The sequence below is a fragment of the Botryllus schlosseri genome, chromosome 8 (assembly GCF_051294905.1).
Source record: "Botryllus schlosseri isolate E-star chromosome 8, Bs_hap1, whole genome shotgun sequence".
NCBI lineage: Eukaryota > Metazoa > Chordata > Ascidiacea > Stolidobranchia > Styelidae > Botryllus > Botryllus schlosseri.
Window position 1 is genome coordinate 3,337,180 of NC_137243.1, and position 18,586 is coordinate 3,355,765.

The following is an 18,586-nucleotide window of genomic DNA, read 5'->3' on the forward strand; positions in this document are numbered from 1 at the left end:
CACATTATCAATTTTTATTATATGACCTTCAAATTAAAAAGTCGCAACCCTTCGTCATAGTGATATCATTGATTTTTGCAGCCACCTCATCCTTGTATTTGTTGGTGAATCTCATTCTTGGAAGAGCGTAGACCCTAGTATCATCCCTTGTAATTTTTACAAGTTGCTCTCTGATCCAGGTTCGGGCACGATTCTTTTGCGGCAGTGTAAAGACAAACAACTGAAACACAAATTGTTGAGGATTGAATTGAGAATACTTTTTACAAGATACATAATTGTTGATTAAAGAAAAAGTGTAACACAGGATGTGCAGAAAAGAAGTTGTTGTAAGGAGTAGGGTTGGACAAAAACGAATTCCTCAGTGATCCATTTTGTATCGAATATTCGTCTAAGCCACGAATTGAGTATTCTGGTATCAGTCATTACGACGTCAAGCAGTATGAATAATACAGAAAGTACCTTTTACGCGACCAAAAAGACAATAGTATTCTATACATCACATTAAAGATTATTTGGTATTTTTGATCACAACTATTTCATTGCTCTTTGGGACGATGTTATGGGTTGATCACTACTCCACAGCAGGGATATCTAGTCTAGATATCCCTGGCTTATACATCCGTTCTCGTGTTTTTAAGGTATCACGGACAGACGCGACATGCAAGTTCCCAACCAGCACTACTGCAGTGCCGACGTAGAGCACTTGCGGTGCTGGCGCACGCTCTTTGAGCCATAGAACCCGCTACAGGGAATCAACAAGCACTCACGGAAACCTCCCTTTCTACGAGATTCCGCGCCTTCATTTCCATTTCTGCGTCAAAATCTCGGAGTTCATTGGTGAAGATGAACGCGATTTTCGCACTGCGATCTCCCGTAAGTCTCTGGTCCATGTATCGAAGGGCCGTTGTCGTGTTTGCACCTAAATTTTATTAGATTTTAAGCAATTTCACTCAGTATAGGAATATACGGATTGCACAAATGATGGCGCGAAAATGGATGTGTTCAGTCAAGTGCCAATACGATGAACTGATTCTGAAGAGATTCCTGAAGGTACATAACTTCTATATGCAATTGAATAATATATTGATATTGAAATAAACCCGAATATTTTCGGCTGACACGCGTCAGAGGTGATCGTTAGCAACTATAGAAGAGAATTGGAAACAACATTGTATATCAACAATCGTATCCCCAAATGCCGGTGACATCCTATTTGATACAAGTAGAAAATGATATATTATGAGCATTACTCAAGTCAGTAATTTGAAAAAGTAAATTTGGTCGGAAGGTCGCATGCCTTTATCATGAGTTAACCTGCGGCGACTACTTTAAAATTGATTCCCATGACACGTTCACGGATCAAAGCGACGTAAACTTAGCCCACAACTACTTTCTACTTTGCAAAACCCAAGCTATAAAAAGTAAAGTAATTTTGCTACTATAGAGTATTCTGTAAAAGTATAAGCAGTCTACTTCACGGGATCCTTGTTCCTACGAATATCATAAGATTTGAAAATTGTATCGAAAATGATCCATATATCACCATTTCAAAATGATCAGACGACGCATTAATTCCACAACACCCATTTTCGTATCTTCCTTTTATATTATCCGTTCTTAAATCCTGTGTGCGTGCCTCTTATTTACATGCTGTAGGCCAAGGTGGGTGTCTGATTAAAAGACTACTCCAAGTCGTTTCGGCACTCTCCTATCTTTTCGATATATCGCAATCTTATTGTGTTTTGATCAGATAAAAAGATAAATAAAATGATGACGATGATGATCCATTTATACACGATCCAGTAAGCGCCTGGGGCTTTTTCGAGAGATTTTCGGATAAATAGCAAAAGTCACACATATTTGGAATGTATTAAGAATGCGTGCTGTTTGATTAAGTTGATGAAGTATACTGCACTGCATTGGTGTACTGTAGCAATATATGTGGTTAAAGTTGCCACCAAGTAGAAGTAACGCCGTCAGTTTCGACTCAATTACAAGTAGAATTAGTGATTTTCAAGACTTGTCAAAACCACTTCAAGTGGTAGTAGAAATGGGAATTTAAGACGTACTCAAGGTGTCGATGAGTTGCATTATTTTAGAAGTTAATCGGAGGTGCGTAATGCTAATACTTTAAAAAACCGAAAGATTTATCTTCACGATGGTGAGAAAAGTATGTCCCGCAATCAGATCACGTGGAATAGCTTCGTTACTGGTCAGTTGTTACTGGTAATGGTATACGCCTATGACCTGGACGTATGCACTCACCCTTGCCGGGGTATGGAATAGCGTCAATTTCCCTTTTACTGGATTTCAACGTGAAAGCGGTCGTGAACACTTCGTTCGAGGCGTCCACAGATGAGGAGTATCTGTTCACCCGCAACGTGGGATTGATGCCGTGTCGTCTTCTCAGAATGCTTCATGTAATGAAATATTTTGGTAACTGTAGCCTATACACAGCATATGTATTGTGTATATTGTCCATAACTAATATTCAACCATAGCAAAGATCCAGTTACAAGTTAAAATTCCGCATAGGTCCGTGATAATAACTCTCATGGAATTGCAATACAACCATAATATTACGGTGTAAAGCGGTATAAAGCGGTATTAGCAAACGCAATGAACGAAATGTATATATTATTGCATTAGTCACAGCTAGGGTTGCATTAAAAACAAACGGTGTTTTAAAACACTTTGTTTAAAACAGGGGTCGCCAACTCAAAATGAATCGCGGGCCACTTTTCAAAATTCTTAGAGGCCGCGGGCCGCATGACTTCCATATCGACGGGCATAGTCTCCACAAAAAAAAAAACATTTTATTGGACAAACACAAATCCAACCAAAAATATCAAGATCATCAATTTCCTTATATTTTGAACTATTAGCTGTGCACGATACCTGACAACACTCTGTAGCGAAAATAAAACAGGGGTGGCGAACCTATTTCCTATTCACGGCCGCATTTCAATTACTCAAATAGCCTGCGGCCACATTCCGGTACATAGTCGTAGTGAACTAACTAGGGCCAAATGGAAAATACCCACGTTAGACTGTCCAGTCCATGTCCATCGCCGCTACACTCCGGACTAATATATTTACGCATATCGACTTACTGTGCGCACCTAAATCGTCATAATAAAAAGAGTTACACTGATTATACCTGTAGTCGCGCGAAGCGCGCAAAATTTTTCAGGTTCATGAGTGAATTTCGTCAATAAATATTGGTATAGTTTCATATATCAATATCAAATATTTATCCCTTTTCGGCCAATGTGATCTGATTCACTGGTAGAGCCGATGCAGGGGTTGTATTCGAAAACTTAGGGAAGTTATTAATGCTGTGCTGCATCTTTGGCTGGGTCAATTCTTATTAGTCCCCTTTGTTGCATGCAGTTATTTCTTGACCTCCCATCAGATTTGTCGAGAGTCAATTCGTAAATTCAAGTTGCATATTGACGGCTGGCAACACATCCTAATTTAATTAAATGTCGGCAGCCGCATAATCTTCCTTCTACTGTCACAGATTGGCCACCCCTGGATTAAAGAATCGATATTTGGGTTAGCTAGACACGGTAGTCTGCTAACGCTGCTGGAAAACGATCTCCTCGTAAAGCATGGTCTTTTGAAGAGCCCGAAGTCGTTTTTCACGGGTCCAGGTCTCGGCAGTGGTGGACCATTGCACGTCAAGGCAATATGCCCATTCATACCAGCTAATTCTTCCTCCATGGAATGATATTATCATGCCGAATCCGTATATCAGCTAGTGAGGAATAGTGATATTGGGCACAGTAGAATGGCTTACTTTGAACAACAACAAAAATATCAATTTCAGCATTTCAAAATGCTTCACTAGGCGTTCTTCGAATTTTTTCCAAATCAGGCCGCGGGCCGCAAAATATGACCTCGCGGGCCGCATGCGGCCCGCGGGCCGCGTGTTGGTGACCCCTGGTTTAAAACATGTTTTAAACAGTGTTTTTAAAAAAAGGCCTTAAAATTTTTTTTTAAGGTGTAAAATTATGTCATAATTGTGTAAATACTTTCCAAATAACATCTTGTATTAGCCTTCGGACAATTACCACTCGATATATAGCCGACGTATATCGATATGGGATGGCTGGAACCCTCAAAATAGTCGGTTCAACATTAATAGTAGCCTACAGACATTTCGCCTATAGGAGCTATATTTCCCCTATATTTTAATTGTCAATGCCAATCCACTATGACGTCACAATAGAAAATTCGTGACGTCATGGCTTCGAAAAACAAAAACAAAAATACAATAAAAATATGTTTTAAATCAGGCATTGTTTTAAACATGTTTGTTTTAAATGCAACCCTAGTCACAGCTATAGTGGAAGGATTGGCAACCCACGAGAACAAAGAGAAAATCTGGTTGCAAACAAATTTTTATACCCAAAATTTCCTTAGCCGCAACTGAACTAATACGCGCGTTTGAGTTTGAAAATGTGATTAGTTCTAGCTCTAGTTCTAGTTGAGAGTCATAAAAAGGGAGTAGCTCCAGTTCTAGTTGCGCATTTTGAAATTCCAGTAGTTTGTACAAGTCCGCAGCTCGTACAGCCCGCCCGCTAAAGTAACGACGGAGTATGCGCAAATTCAATAGTCGTTGAAAGGAATCCGACATACGTCAACACTTTTGCAATCATGCTGGTCGCGACTTGGTATTGGCCTCGATCGCCCTCCGATTCGTGAATCAACGCTACCAACTGAACCTCTTCCGCCCTCGTACATTCTAAAATAAAAACATAACTTTCGTTGTCACAGTTGATAAATTTATGAATTTATATTATTGGTCTTTCACCAAAACGAATATTTGCCTAATGTCTTTTTCTTGGTTTTATCCATTGAAAATACGATATCAAACATTGTGATTTCATCCAAATTTTGGTTCGGAACTTGCAAAGCTCAGCGTAGTTAGTTGGTAATAAAGTACTTCTACTTTTCGCAGAGCTTCAAGCAGTTTTTGCCTACTCGCACTACTTCTTCAAGTACTTATGATTTCCGACTACTTTACTTCTACTTGAAAGTCTTTGTTTTTTTAGGCAAACTATCAGTCCAATAGAATACTTACTTTTTTACTAACTTGGAAATCTAGGCCTACATCTCTACTTGAATAGAAATTTAATTCTTCTTGAGTATCGACGGCGACAACTTTGACCCGCTCTAAACAAGTAGAAATAGAAGTACTTGATTGCTGCGATAACTACTTATCCCAAAACTACTTTCTACGTAACAAAATTCAAAGTGTCGAAAGTAGAGCAACTATAGGTAATTGGAAAGATCATTGTAATATTGATACGATTGTTGATATACAATGTTCAATCCAATTCTCCACTAGTTGCGACGAGTGTCAACCGAAAATATTCGGGTTCATTTCAATATGAATATATCATTCACTTGTATACTGTAGTTCTGTAACTCAATGAAGCTCTTCAAAAACATCCACTCAAGTAAGCAGTACAAGTTAGGCACAATCTATTTGGGTACTCCGAAAAAGCAGGAATGCTTCCTAAACGACCATGACCAATTGACCCCCTCTGTCTATTGCTTACGCCTGCACGACGGCGCATCTGGCATCGACCATTCTCCGACGCTGTCGTGTCCGTCTTCTTTGCTGCACGAGCTAAACACGATCTTCTCCTTGCGGTTCGCAAATTTGAAACCGTCGCGACAGAACAGCACGCAGTAACTACCAGAGTAATCGCGATTGGAGCAGATCACTTGTCCGTTCAATGGCGCCTCCATGGTGGTCGGACATCGAATGGCTGCAAAAGCAGAGCGATAAATGAAGCACTGCGCGCCACATAATTCATATTACGATGTAATATCAAGTTGAGGGGACTATTAGCACCTAATCAGGACCATCTTGTGAAGGGCTACCCCCATTACCATAAAATTTTCACAGCTGCTAGTTGTCATTATGATATAAACAAAATATGCAAAACTTTAGTTCTATACCCCACAGAAATTAGTGGCGACATAGCGTAGTGGTATAATCTACAGCTGTAACACTAACGGGTTGCGGGTTCGAGTCCGACCGAGGACGACTTCAAAATTCATACCACAAGGTTAAATATCTATGGGCTCCGCCTCGCCATACCATCCGTGTAAGCGGTGTCTCATAAAAGCCAGAACTGAGCCGTGGTACAAGTCGGCAGCTACGGAATGAAAATGAAGAAAATTGGCCTGACCTAAATGACCGATGTCGACAAACACCACGAACACCCCAAACAAATCGCACCCACAGAAATTGGATGTGACCGGAGAACAAGTGTGCCATGAAACACCGTAACTCAAAATTGTGATGCGCCTTTTCTGATCCAACGACGTTTTAGGAAGTACTAGGACAGTCCTATATGTTGCTTATTAAAAAATTACGTGCAACTTATCTTGGAGAAATTTCATTTTGAAATTTCAAAATTTCAATTTTTTCAAAGTTTGCTGTGCGGTTCCATAAATCAGAGCATGGTAGACCTACGTCAATAAAACTATCAGCAAAACACAGGCCTGGATGATGGCTTTCTAAAAAACGTTGAGTGAATTATTTACGTTAATTCATACAAAATTTTGATTTACGGTGAAGCGATATAATGAAATTTTACAACGGAGACAGACACTATCGTAAATTTTCGCAGTAAAAGAAAATACTAACAGTATGCCCAATAAAGTTGAAATTTTGCAATTTTTAGTTATTTGTATTAAACTATGGAGTATGACGTTACAACAGATGTACCATGTCATTAATTCCTACCAAAGTGAAAAATGGAAAATTTTGATACTTTTTTAAACTTTCTGGCGTCTCCTCGAAGATATAAACGTGAAACAAATATTGGTAGCAGCCATTTTCTTCAGAAAGCCACTGTAACTTGAACTGTAACTTGAAGATTTTCTGGAAATTTTGCTCTATCTGCATCTACGCATCTGTGCGGTATAGTTTGTTTGTTTGTATTATTCAGGGTGTTTGTCGACTACTATGGACCGATTGTCTTCGATTTGATTCCGTGTCTGCAGACTTGTAGCACCAATTCTAGGCTTTTACAAGGCACCGCCTACACGGGTGAGATGGCGAGGAGAAGCGTAGATAAACCTCCAACACTTAGGCAGGAATTCTGGAGTCGTTCTCGGTCGGACTAGAACTCGCAACCCATTGGCGTTGCAGCTGTGGCATCGTGATCATTCGTTCATATGCGTCATCATTGTTCAGGATTTCTTGCACGCATTCTTTCACCATAGACCCGCAGCTATTAGAGTGCAATGGTGCATTTTTCGAAAATCCTCTAGCTGCTATCCGTGGCTTTCACACTTATAACTTTGATTAGAGATCACGTCATAGTTTAAACTTTAAAATGCACTACGCATGCTCCTTTAACGCGAAACTTGTACAATCAGAGTGCGTATAATTAGACAACTAGAATTATAGTTGTCCAAGTCTGCGTATCGCAGACACTTACGCTGGCATTGCGGCGGGAAAGGATGTTGAAAGTCTGTGGATCCGTCCGAAGAGACCCACTGTCCTATTTCGTCACCGTCTCCGTCGTCCTTGCAAATCGCATGTGCGTTGTTGGCCGCACTCAGTCCGACCATGTCGAAATGTTCCTTGCAGAAGAAGACGCATACGCTCTGCGCGAAATTGTTCGCCGAGCAAATCACCTCGCCGTTTTCCGGGGACACTTGCTCCGGAAAGCATTTGATAGCTGCAAGGATATTGCATTTAGTATTTACAGATAGTCGATAACAAGGTTTTAAAACCACAGCAAATCCTCCATGAGACATTGTTTTAATCGCAGTGGCCCTAGTCCTAATCCTAATCCTAACCTACCATTATGCTGATACCTAATACCTAACCGCAACCTAAGTGTCACCAATAATCCGGATACATTAATACATAGCCTTCACGCAGAGTGCCGAATTCACCAATACCAAATTCGACATTTTGAATAATCCGACTGCAATGTATCACAATTTACGCTCATATTCAGTGAAACATTCATTTCCCTATTTATTAATACAATATTGATGCATTGGGTTCATAACATATTTCGAATACCAAATTCACCGAGTGCCGAATTCAACATGCCGAATTCGGTGGTAAGCCTACGAAATCTATGCTACTTGGATCGCGAAAGGACGTGCAATCTACGCGATGGATGCGAACAACATAATTTACCAATGTACGTGAAGATGACAGTATGTAGGCTAGGTCGCAGATATTACCGTTTGCAACAAATAATTTGTGAACACATTTCGGCAAGTCAAATTATAAAATCGCAAGATGATGAAAGTTCTACCCCATCTTCGCAGTCTCTGTAGGTGCCATCGGCCAACATCGCTAAAATACTACGGCTGTATGCCATCTGTATAATAATGGCAATCAGTCTTTCATATTAGCGCGTCCTCATGGTCGGTGTCTTTTTGTTCTAAAGGTTCTTTCAACCTTCAACCAAACATTAAGCCATAACAGTCGATCCTCTACATATCTAGGATTATTTCATTAGTGATGTGTTGCTATTCGGTTATTTTTATAGCCGAATTTGTCCCTGGTGTACCGTACTGTTCGGTGGTATGTGCCGTTTGTCTGTGTACTAATTATTGATACACCACAACGAAATGTCGAATTCGGTCAACCGAATTTAGGCCTGCTGTATATAGGGTTGCATTTAAAACAAATGGTTTTTTAAATCACTTTGTTTAAAACATGTTTTAAACAGTGTTTTAAACAAAGGCCCTTTTTAAAAAACAAAATTGTTTTTTTTTTTAAAGTAGTAAAATTATTCCATAATTGCGTAAATACTCTCCAAAAATATATTGTTTGAGCCTACTGACAATTACCACCCGATATAACCGACGTTACGATATGGGATGATTGGAACCCTCAAAATAGTCGGTTCAACAGCTATCGTTCGTAGATATTTCGTCAAAGAAGCTATATTTACCCTATATCAGGGGCCACCAACGTGGTACCCGCGGGCCCCAGGCAGCCCGCGAGGCCCAGATGAGTAGCCCGCGATCCTGTTTTAAAAAAATCTGAATAGCAGCATTTACCAATATTCGTCATATTATTACCAGCGATCTTTTAAATATATAGATTGATTGATTTGGCTATTCTTGTTTAAATCATACCAACACGTAACTTACAAATGACAATACATATATATATAAACACTTAAAATGATGATATCAAATATCCTCAAACTCAATTACAATTAGTAATATACCAACATGTAATAGAATCACAAGATATCGAAGACGTAGAGTACGGCGCACTGCCAATGCAGGCGACATGACGTAATGCCATCCACGGTCTTTTTGAAATGGCGTGGGGTTCCGTAAACGGTAGCTCGACGTCCAGGACAATGCCAAAGTGGTACATCACTATTCGGTAGCAGATAGCGGTCAAGTGCTAGCAGATCTACAATATCTGTATGCCTATTACGTATTGTATCTTTTGACACAGCTTGTCTCTCTTACACTGAACGCAGTTTAGTACCATGTTTCTAACTTTCTGTAATAGATGCTGGTGTCAGGTATAATGAAATCTGTCATGTCTGGATGCTGAACAGTTCGACATTGAAATTGTAACACCGCAAAATGACCTCCATCGCAAAGCCCACAAGACTGCGACAAACTTTTGGTGTCTTGTTGACACGGTAAAGTACAGTGGTGCACGCGCAGCAGCTATGAAGGTTGCAAGCGTGTTTGGTTCAACTTATCGATGTGAATCAGCCTTTGCTGGACATGGACTTCATCAAAAAGAAACACAGAACACGCCTCACTAATGAACCTCTGGAACACTCAGAGTTACAGTGTCAAGTTACATACCAGAGTACAGCGCACTAGTTGATAGCATGGAATGCCAGACCTTCCACTGGCTGATATAAAAACAGATAACATGATGTCCAGTCTTACGTATGACATGATTTATTTTAAAATTTGAGCTCACTGTTGTTGCATAATTCATACAAACATGGTGCGAAGTAATTCGCGATTTCTTAAAAAGTCTTGGTGGCTAGCTAGTTGAAATGAGATGTTGTGATTTAAAAGACTCAGAAGTCTTCCCGCAATGTGATTCCTGCCCAGTGCTATGAATATCACAGCGGAAATTCAGTCCGGTACATGTAAACGGCGGGAGTAAATGGTAGATTGGTAGCCCGTCGATTCAATCAGTACCCAAAAGTAGCCCGTGGTTGCAAAAAGGATGGTGACCCCTGCCCTATATTTTCAATTGTTAATGGCAATCCACTATGACGTCACAATCGAGTATTCGTGACGCCATGGATTTAAAAATATATGAAAAATGTTCTGAACAAGGGCCTTGTTTTAAACATGTTTGTTTTAAATGCAACCCTAGCTTTATATAACGTTCCCTACTGACGAGAGTCAATCGAAAAGCTAAAAGTGCACAGAATTGGACAATATCATCATATTATATATTGCGGTATCGGAGCTTTGTACCTCCAGACGCCGACGTAATATTACCGCTGCATGGTGTATCGTGCGATGTGATGATATCGCGAACGAAACAGCAAGAAAAGAAATCACAGCCTCGTTGATGCCAAAGATGGTATCGCTATTGGATTTCCACCCCGGGGGCACAGTATACTTTTATACATACTGTATTTTGATAAACACCATATCACCGCCGAAAAATCAGAAAGCAGGCACACACCGATGGAAGATAAATATGGGTATAATGCAGGGGTGGGCAATTATTTTCCTCCGCTGCCAAATGAGAAGCAGAAAATACATTGTCGGGCCGAGTCAAAAATTTTAGCTGTATTCTCAAGGGTATTAATTTTATTTCTAAATGGAAAGTATTGAATTACGCTTTGAGCTTATAAATGCTGCACAGTGGATGTGTTGATATTAGAAAAAGAGAAAGTGACGGTTAATTACCGAAAAAAATATTCATTTGGCGTCAATGTTAAACATGATACACTTTGAACTATCTTTAAGCCCCTACCGACGTTTTCCTATCAAGACATTAAACTGTCTTTGAGATACCACAAAGCTTATGGTCTTGATCGCTGCCTTCGGAGCAGTGAGCAGTTTGGCGAAATAGCCTTTTTTTTAGAAAGCTCGCAGTTTTTCTGAAATTTACCTTGACCGAGTGCATTTCTTCTAGTTTCCGTCATAAGACCGACTTCAATTATACTCCTTGGACACGGTGACCTGATTAGCACAAACTACTAAAAAGACGGGTTTACCCGTGACTTCAGTAGACAGATATTTAGTGCTCCAAATCATCTATGAATTTCAGCTGCCGGCGATTTTTGACATGTCCGGTCATCGATTTTGGTTGATGATGACACATAGTAATCACGGGCACTGATTGACTTGTTTTGCGAATTAGGGATTTGGAAACGTATCCCGTAACAACTTGACGCACAGCCAGACCGTGTAATGCGTACCCTAATGTGACAACGGTAACAAAGAAGGTTTGGTGACTTCCTGTGATTTTAATTGCTACAGCATAATAATTTTCTACATTGACTTTATTTTGAATCTGGATTACGAACGCGAGATAGGCCTACGCAGGCTGCGTAATCCCGACATATTAATGAACAAGCTTGAAAGTAAACGAATTTTCGGTTCACTTTATACAGCCTATGGGTTTAGTCCACGTGGCGACAATAAAAAGTTGGTTTTATGTATTTAATTCCAAGCAATTCTCGCGGACCACTCAGAATGGCTCCGCGGGTCGCATTTGGTCCGCGGGCAGCACTTTGCCCAGGTCTGTTATAATAGGTAAAGCTACCGGGAGAGTTGGAATGGGCGTGGGAATTCCTGTAACGGTTCAACTAACTTTAAATAGTACGGAGAGGATGCTTATCTCAGTACTGCATTATGACAGGCGGATTGTAGAGTTTGAATACCCATGCATGTTTCGACTTACGAACACACTCAAATTCCGTTGCGGTCGACCACATTCCGTCAAATCCGCACGATGTCTCGATGGCGTCACCTGTAGTTCCGACCAGATCGAAGTACGCTTGGCAGGATAAGTTGCACCTGCTGCCAACGTTGTTCTCGTTCGAACAGGACACTTCTCCCCAGTCTGGCGTTGTTATGGTGGGACATATAGGCGTGCCTCCGGCTGAAAACAAACAGCATCAACCCGTGCCCGTACACGTACATGTAACAACGAAAAATATTATGAAGGAAATGGGGAAAGAATTCCCTACTGGCCGTGACCCTATTTGTTAATATTTGAGTATGGAATGTCGCGAGTATACACTATTCAGTACAGTGGAATAATTCCGATTAGCGCACTTTAACGTGCGTGATGCACTCATTGCGGATACATCCAACTCAGTAGAAACTTATTCTGCACTTGTAATGAAAGGCTCGTGGTTAAGCGTGAAAATTGACATCATTTACGGCAATACTATTTATGTTGAGTTCCAAATTCCAGAAGATATACGATATATAATTGCGAAAATACAAAATACCACCTTGTATCTCGATGATTCCAACCGACAGCAATATCAACGCAGCAAGCATTGTGCTTTTTCTGAAGCTATTAGGTCTGTAGTTGAACAAAAACGATAGTAGTAGTAATGTATTGATACAGTATAAACGTGGCGACGCTGCCGACATATAGCCTATTTTAGTGTAAACTTGCTACTTTATAGACCTTTCTGTGATAGAACTGTAGATATAACCAATCCTTTTCTATATAATGTACAACAAACATCATGGTATCGCGCGGATGAGCTGAAATAGCCTTCGGATAAAAGATAAACGTCACAAAATATTTCCTGGTAAAAACAGCCTATAATTACTTTAGTTATCTCGTTGAAGTGCAGCTGCAAGACTTATGCATACCTATCTGCGCTCGGCAAACTATAGGTACGAAATATCATGTTACAATTAACTAAGGAATCCTTGAATTAGTACTTGATATTCCACGTCACAATGAGTAGTCAATGAGTCAAAGTTTTGGAAAACACAAACTCTATATACCAATATATTGCAAGACGAGTTTTGCATTTCGTTATTTTTTACACAATGGTCGCGTTACGTTGGTGAGGTATTTGTGAAGGGAAGAAAATGAATAGTGTGTAAACAAGCAAGCAGACAGTCCCTATCTAATCAAAACACTGAGTTTGTCAACGAATTAACATAGAATAATTACGGGAAGTCATTGCAATTGGGATATTTGAATTTCGAATAAATTTCATTTATTTGACCGACAATTGACAGAAGTGTGTAATGCAAATAAATATCTTGGCTTCTTTATCACATCACTAGGCTAATTGCTTCCCTGCAGTGTGGAGTTACAGTGGTTCTGGAAAAGCAGTATACAGACTTGGACAACTAGATAATTCTAGTTGTCTAATTTCACTGAATTAGAGCGAAATGCCAGTAATCCAATTCTAATTTAATTTGGAAAAGCTGAAAATTTTCTAGTTGTACAAGTCTGGCAGTATATCGTATATCCCATTCTTCGATATACCGGTTCGAAATTTTTGACACGTATAATAGGTTATTTAGATACAATCTGGAACATCAGTGAACATTCCTTCCAATAATACGACGTCAGTCAACTTATCATGATTTCTAAAAATATTTTCTCAAGTAATCAAACGCCTTTCTTGATGACTCCATAAAAGCTCGCCGAGAATTCCAGGTCAGAACCTTGCTAAAATATTCGACGCTGTATAGATATACTTTAGTTTATTTTCGAATCTTCAGTAGATCAGTTGTTCCAGGTTTCACGTTCAGTACTACTCATTGGGTTATTTTTTCGAACCTTCGTTAAATAACTTAACCTAGACTTCAGATTCAGTTATTCATCAACTACTTCAATCGCAGCAATTAGTCAGAATAACCAGTATAGTGCTATATCATTCATTGCTCTCTTCAAGTCTTCTTATTTGTATTGTATTGTATTGATAGGCACAACACAGTGGGGCTTATCGCCTTTCTAGGCCTTGTGCCCCACGACATGAATTGCATAAAGTTCATTGGTCTTTGCTTTTATTGTCTTGTTGGGAACGTCTTTATCATTCTCTCTCGCAGCCATCTTCATTGTCTCTCACTCCCATGCGTCCCCATCGTGGTCTCTGCTGCCGACTTATAGCACGGCTCACTTTCAGTCTGGGCTTTTCAATGCACTACCGTAGTAATGAGGTCGGCGATGAGGAGTCTTCTTATTAATCGCTTTCGTCTCGATGTTGGATCATGCTGTAACTATAGATGCCTCTATATATGATCTATATCCGTTATTCCCAAACGGTGTACCGCCACTGATCCTACGGTGTGTTGTGGATCTTTATGGAGGTTTTGGATATAATTGCATAAATATTTAAAATAAGGTGTGGATTTATGAAACGAGCAGGTTTTTAAAGCGCTGCTCCCACCTAAATTGTATGGATTTTAACTATCATTTGTTTCCAATGCGTACTTCATGTGCAAAAGTAATCCGTGTTAAGTTGTCATTTACATCTTCATAGCTACTATGAACAGAACATGGCTTCTCTATTTCGACTGCTTACAATTACCGACGAAATGCGGGTATGTTTGTAAACAATGCAACGTCGTTTCAGTCATAATGTTTGTTGAAACATGCACGCACGTCGCACTCATCTATGGCATTACGCGTGAAAAATATTTCACATGCAACGTAATTTAAGGGTGCCGCGAGAGTTGTCTATGTAGTTTTTCTATGGAGCCACATGCACTTTAACTTCGGGAACCACGGTTTTAATACTGTAATGTTGTTACTGCGGTACAATTGGGATCGATGCACTACATGATTGTATTCGTGCGTTGCTTCAGTAAGTAGGCGTACGCTGCCGGCGCTCAACGGACTACTTCCAGTCAGGTACATTTGTGTGTGCACTGTGCAGTTGGCTACCGGTACCAACCGTCTTCCAATAGTCGTTGTTATTTTTTGTTGTTGATTATATTATGTTTCTTTGGCGATTACAACACAAGTAGCCTATCCTTGTCGTAACTGAAGCAATTCCTTCATAATATGTGCTGACGACAATCTAAAATTCCTTGCGTTTTTTCTCGAGCCATTTCAGGTGTTCTATAGTGACCCCCGAATCCAGCGATTGCTAGCAGTTTCGTCTTTCTATCCACCATTCAACAGGAAGCCTGTGAAACAACGCTAAACTACGACTATCCAACTGTGGAATCACGTGGTTCTCAGAATGTACTGTATTTACCGTTTGGAAATTCTGTTGCACGCAGTGTGGCGGGAAATCGTATGCGATTCAGTTCTGGGCTAAGAGCGTGGCTGAAGATAGATAGGTGCGCGTGAGTATAAGGGCTCTTCAAAAATGACTTTTTTTCTCAAATCGTACTGGCTACTTGATAAAATTGTTAGGTTACCTAATTTAGGCCCACATACAAAATTTGGTTCAATTCCAGCCAGTAACCGCTTTGCTACAGGAGAAGAAAGTTTCTATTTATTATGTAACAATAAATGATGAAAAATTTGAAAATTTTCTGTTCACCCCATGAAAGTGTTAGGCTGTCTATAGAAACGATGCTCACCAAATTTGGTTGAATTATAACCAGTGGAAGCGGAGTTATTGCCGTCGAAAAATTTGGATTTGAATGAAATAGTATTTACGGTGACCGATTCTTTGTTTATTTATTATAGTTGTGCTCACCGTAAATACTATTTTATTCAAATCAAAATTTTTCGACGGCAATTACTCCGCTTCCACTGGTTGGAATTCAACCAAATTTGCTAAGGATCGTTTCTATAGACAGCTTAACACTTTCATGGGGTGAACAGAAAATTTTCAAATTTTTTATTATTTATTTTTACATAATAAATAGAAACTTTCTTCTCCTGTAGCAAAGCGGTTACTGGCTGGAATTGAACCAAATTTTGTGTGTAGGCTTAAATTAGGTAACCTAACAATTTTATCAAGTAGCCAGTACGATTTGAGTAAAAAAGTAATTTTTGAAGAGCCCTAGTGAGTATATCTCTATGTTTGAAGTAAAGTCCAAGATCGTTGGAATCAGTAACATGAAGTAGAAGTGGTTATAGGCAGTTATAACGTCAAGTGTGTGGATGTAGCAAGGCTGGTTTGAGTATGTACCGTTTGGGTTTGTCGTCTGTTTCCATTTGAGTTCGTGTACGTCGCCGTTTATAGTTTATTCCGTCATATATGAATATAATCCTCATATACCCACCACTTGCGCGTTACGTGTTTGTTGGTTGAATCATTCTTGTCGACGGCAATTGCGGAATGACGAGATCCTGAGCCCAGGAATAAACACAGCGCTCCCATTAGGTCTTCGTTGGCTTAGTCGGGGACGCTACACAACTATTGTAGCTGACTCATTGGAGCTCTTCGTGTAGTAAACGACACTAACATAGTGGATTAAAAAAATAGATACTCGTTCTTTGTTTCAGTTAGCATGCACAAATCCCATGCATCCATAGAATATAACCAACGCCAAAACAAACAAAGACATGAGCTGATATTACTATGCGAGGCTGCAATGTATAGTTCACACTGTCGACTGTCGAAAATTGGTGAAAAGTGGGTCGTGAACTGAAAATGGCTGGCGAAGCTCTGCCTTAGAGCACGAAGTTAATATTTTTACATATTGGAGTTGTTCTTCGGAGGTCCAATGTTATTCCTTGCCATGGTCTCTGCTATCGGGGGAGATAGCGTAGTGGTGTGCGTCGGCGCGGGTTCGATTTACGCTGTTGGAGGTTATGCTGGACTCCTCGTCCCTGTGTCGCCGTTCTTACGGTGACAGAAAATCCCACAAAAGGACCCGATAATGAAGGAGAAAGAGCAAGAAATAGCTGATAAAAAGGACCGACGAAGAAAGAAAATCATCGAGGAAGACTGTGACATCGGGCACTCGGTCGAGGTGGACGTCAGTTCAAGAGACCCCAACTAGCTGGTATAGTTCGGCATCCCCCTATGCATATGAATAGTGAGTACCAGAGATATCTAGAATATCTAGTGAATTACATATCGGCGATGTTTTTGACCAATATGCGGCGGTCAGCACACTTCGCGAAGTTGCATGTTGGACGACACTTTAACTCCATATGTTTCGGTGTGTTGTGGCGCGATAATGATTTGCGCTGAAATGCCTATTTCTACTAATTATGCGTATTTCTGGCATGGGAGTAACCACATTAAAATCGGAGAGGAAATGTATTATTTGAATAATTCTCCAAATATACTCTATCATTCATGTCGATTGAGAAATAATTTCTGACCCCCTTCGGGCTTCGGTCAGGTGCCGGTACCTATCATTTTTCAGTCGTCGTTGTCACATCGTTCGTTGAGCGCCAGTACCGTGCGGCTAGTTACCAAAACTAAGCAACACTGCTTCGTATAACACAATTCTCACATAAAATAGGCTGACGACAAGCTAAAATTCCCTCTCTGTCCATTCTAGCGATATTTCAAGTGTTTTATAGTGTCTCACGCAAGAACCAATAGCTAGCAATTTCGCAAGTACAGCATCGCTAAACTATACGACTATTCAGTATTCAACTGTCTAATTTTGCGAACGCCTCGTGTAGTGAACACGCTGGCATTGCATATTCAAGAAACAGACGATTGTCCTTTATAATTTCAATTATATGCAGAAATCCAGGTCTCCATATAGAACATAACCATGCTTATTATGAGTTTTGAACACATTCTATATAGGTCGTTACAACGACAATCATAGGCTATATTCATAACGACCAAAAATATAAGCTGGTGTTTCATCGCGAAATTGACATCTACATTTCGCACGGGTTGCCGCAGACTACGTCTGTGATGCTGAACGCAAAGGTGGCGTCCAGGGATCTGAAACCATCTGCGATCATTACGCGTCTTTCGTCACCGGCAATTTCAAAGACCTGAGTTTGATCGAGCTTTCCTTTGCGTGGATTGATACCTATGGCATAGGTCTGCAAAGAAGCGTACGGGGGGTAAGACGCTGTGAGAAGCGGGATTTCTTTACGGACGCGCCTGGATTGGCTTGGAAACTACGATGATCACAAAAATATCTGGAGTGAAATTACTAAACAGTGTAATACAACCTAATATTGATAATGGATACCAATATCACAGGGATATTGCGAGATAACCCCAATCCGCTTACAGTGACTCCTCTTCGTCTGAGAGCCTGTGACGGCTTAAAGACTTCATCCTTGGACTTCCCGTCTGTGAGCACGATCAACAGATTCGGGGCATCTGGACGGTCGCCATTTTCTGGGGTCATGAGAACGTCGCCGGCGTATGATATGGCTTGACCGGTCTTTGTTCCTATAACGCAACAACGGCATAATTATAATATATATTTTCGACGGCATAATTTGATGCAGTTTATGAGAAAGTTTCATGTCCACAGAACACTCTCGACCCTAGTAATAAAGAAGTTACGTCGACTTACGTCGAATTTTATCCATCAGTGGTAGCCTTTCTTCAAACATTTGAGTTGGCATGTAAATAATATATCAAAAGATTTGAACAACGTAAATCAGGAGAACATAGTACATATACAAGTGTATAATACAACCAAAGGTGGTCAAAGTAGACAAGAAAGCTACTCAAGTAGATGTAGAAGTAGAATTGACTGA

General features: G+C 40.2%; 2 protein-coding genes across 12 annotated transcripts in view; both read right to left on the minus strand.

The window, feature by feature from the left end:
- LOC145445307 (uncharacterized) lies at positions 1 to 18,524 on the minus strand. Of its 2 annotated transcripts, none has more exons than XM_080323498.1 (9): positions 18,517 to 18,524; positions 12,471 to 12,546; positions 11,912 to 12,112; positions 7,470 to 7,712; positions 5,571 to 5,783; positions 4,645 to 4,750; positions 2,266 to 2,414; positions 768 to 919; positions 1 to 220 (listed from the first exon to the last, which is right to left on the minus strand). In XM_080323498.1, the coding sequence occupies exons 2-9, from the start codon at positions 12,517 to 12,519 to the stop codon at positions 29 to 31; spliced, it is 1,305 nt and encodes a 434-aa protein (XP_080179624.1). In that variant the 5' UTR covers positions 12,520 to 12,546; positions 18,517 to 18,524; the 3' UTR covers positions 1 to 28. The 2 variants fall into 2 exon arrangements, with proteins under 2 accessions (XP_080179624.1, XP_080179625.1); XM_080323499.1 differs by lacking the exon at positions 18,517 to 18,524 and adding an exon at positions 18,038 to 18,041.
- Positions 17,574 to 18,586, minus strand: part of LOC145445305 (matrilin-1-like) — a 19,256-nt gene continuing 18,243 nt past the window's right edge. For all 10 annotated transcript variants that reach the window (XM_080323494.1, XM_080323492.1, XM_080323493.1 and 7 more), the window contains 2 exons: positions 18,109 to 18,272; positions 17,574 to 17,914 (listed from right to left, as the gene is read on the minus strand). In XM_080323494.1, coding sequence (XP_080179620.1) covers positions 17,744 to 17,914; positions 18,109 to 18,272 — 335 coding nt within the window. In that variant the 3' untranslated portion in view covers positions 17,574 to 17,743. The remainder of the gene's footprint in view (positions 17,915 to 18,108; positions 18,273 to 18,586) is intronic.

Bases quoted from the DNA above. Each gene is read 5' to 3' on its own strand.
- LOC145445307 (XM_080323498.1), bottom strand. From the start codon at position 12,519: ATGCTTGCTGCGTTGATATTGCTGTCGGTTGGAATCATCGAGATACAA. The intron at 12,113-12,470 runs GTGGTATTTTGT...GTTTGTTTTCAG, and splicing joins TGGAATCATCGAGATACAAG to CCGGAGGCACGCCTATATGT. The intron at 2,415-4,644 runs GTATGTCGGATT...CATTACATGAAG, and splicing joins ATGATTGCAAAAGTGTTGAC to CATTCTGAGAAGACGACACG.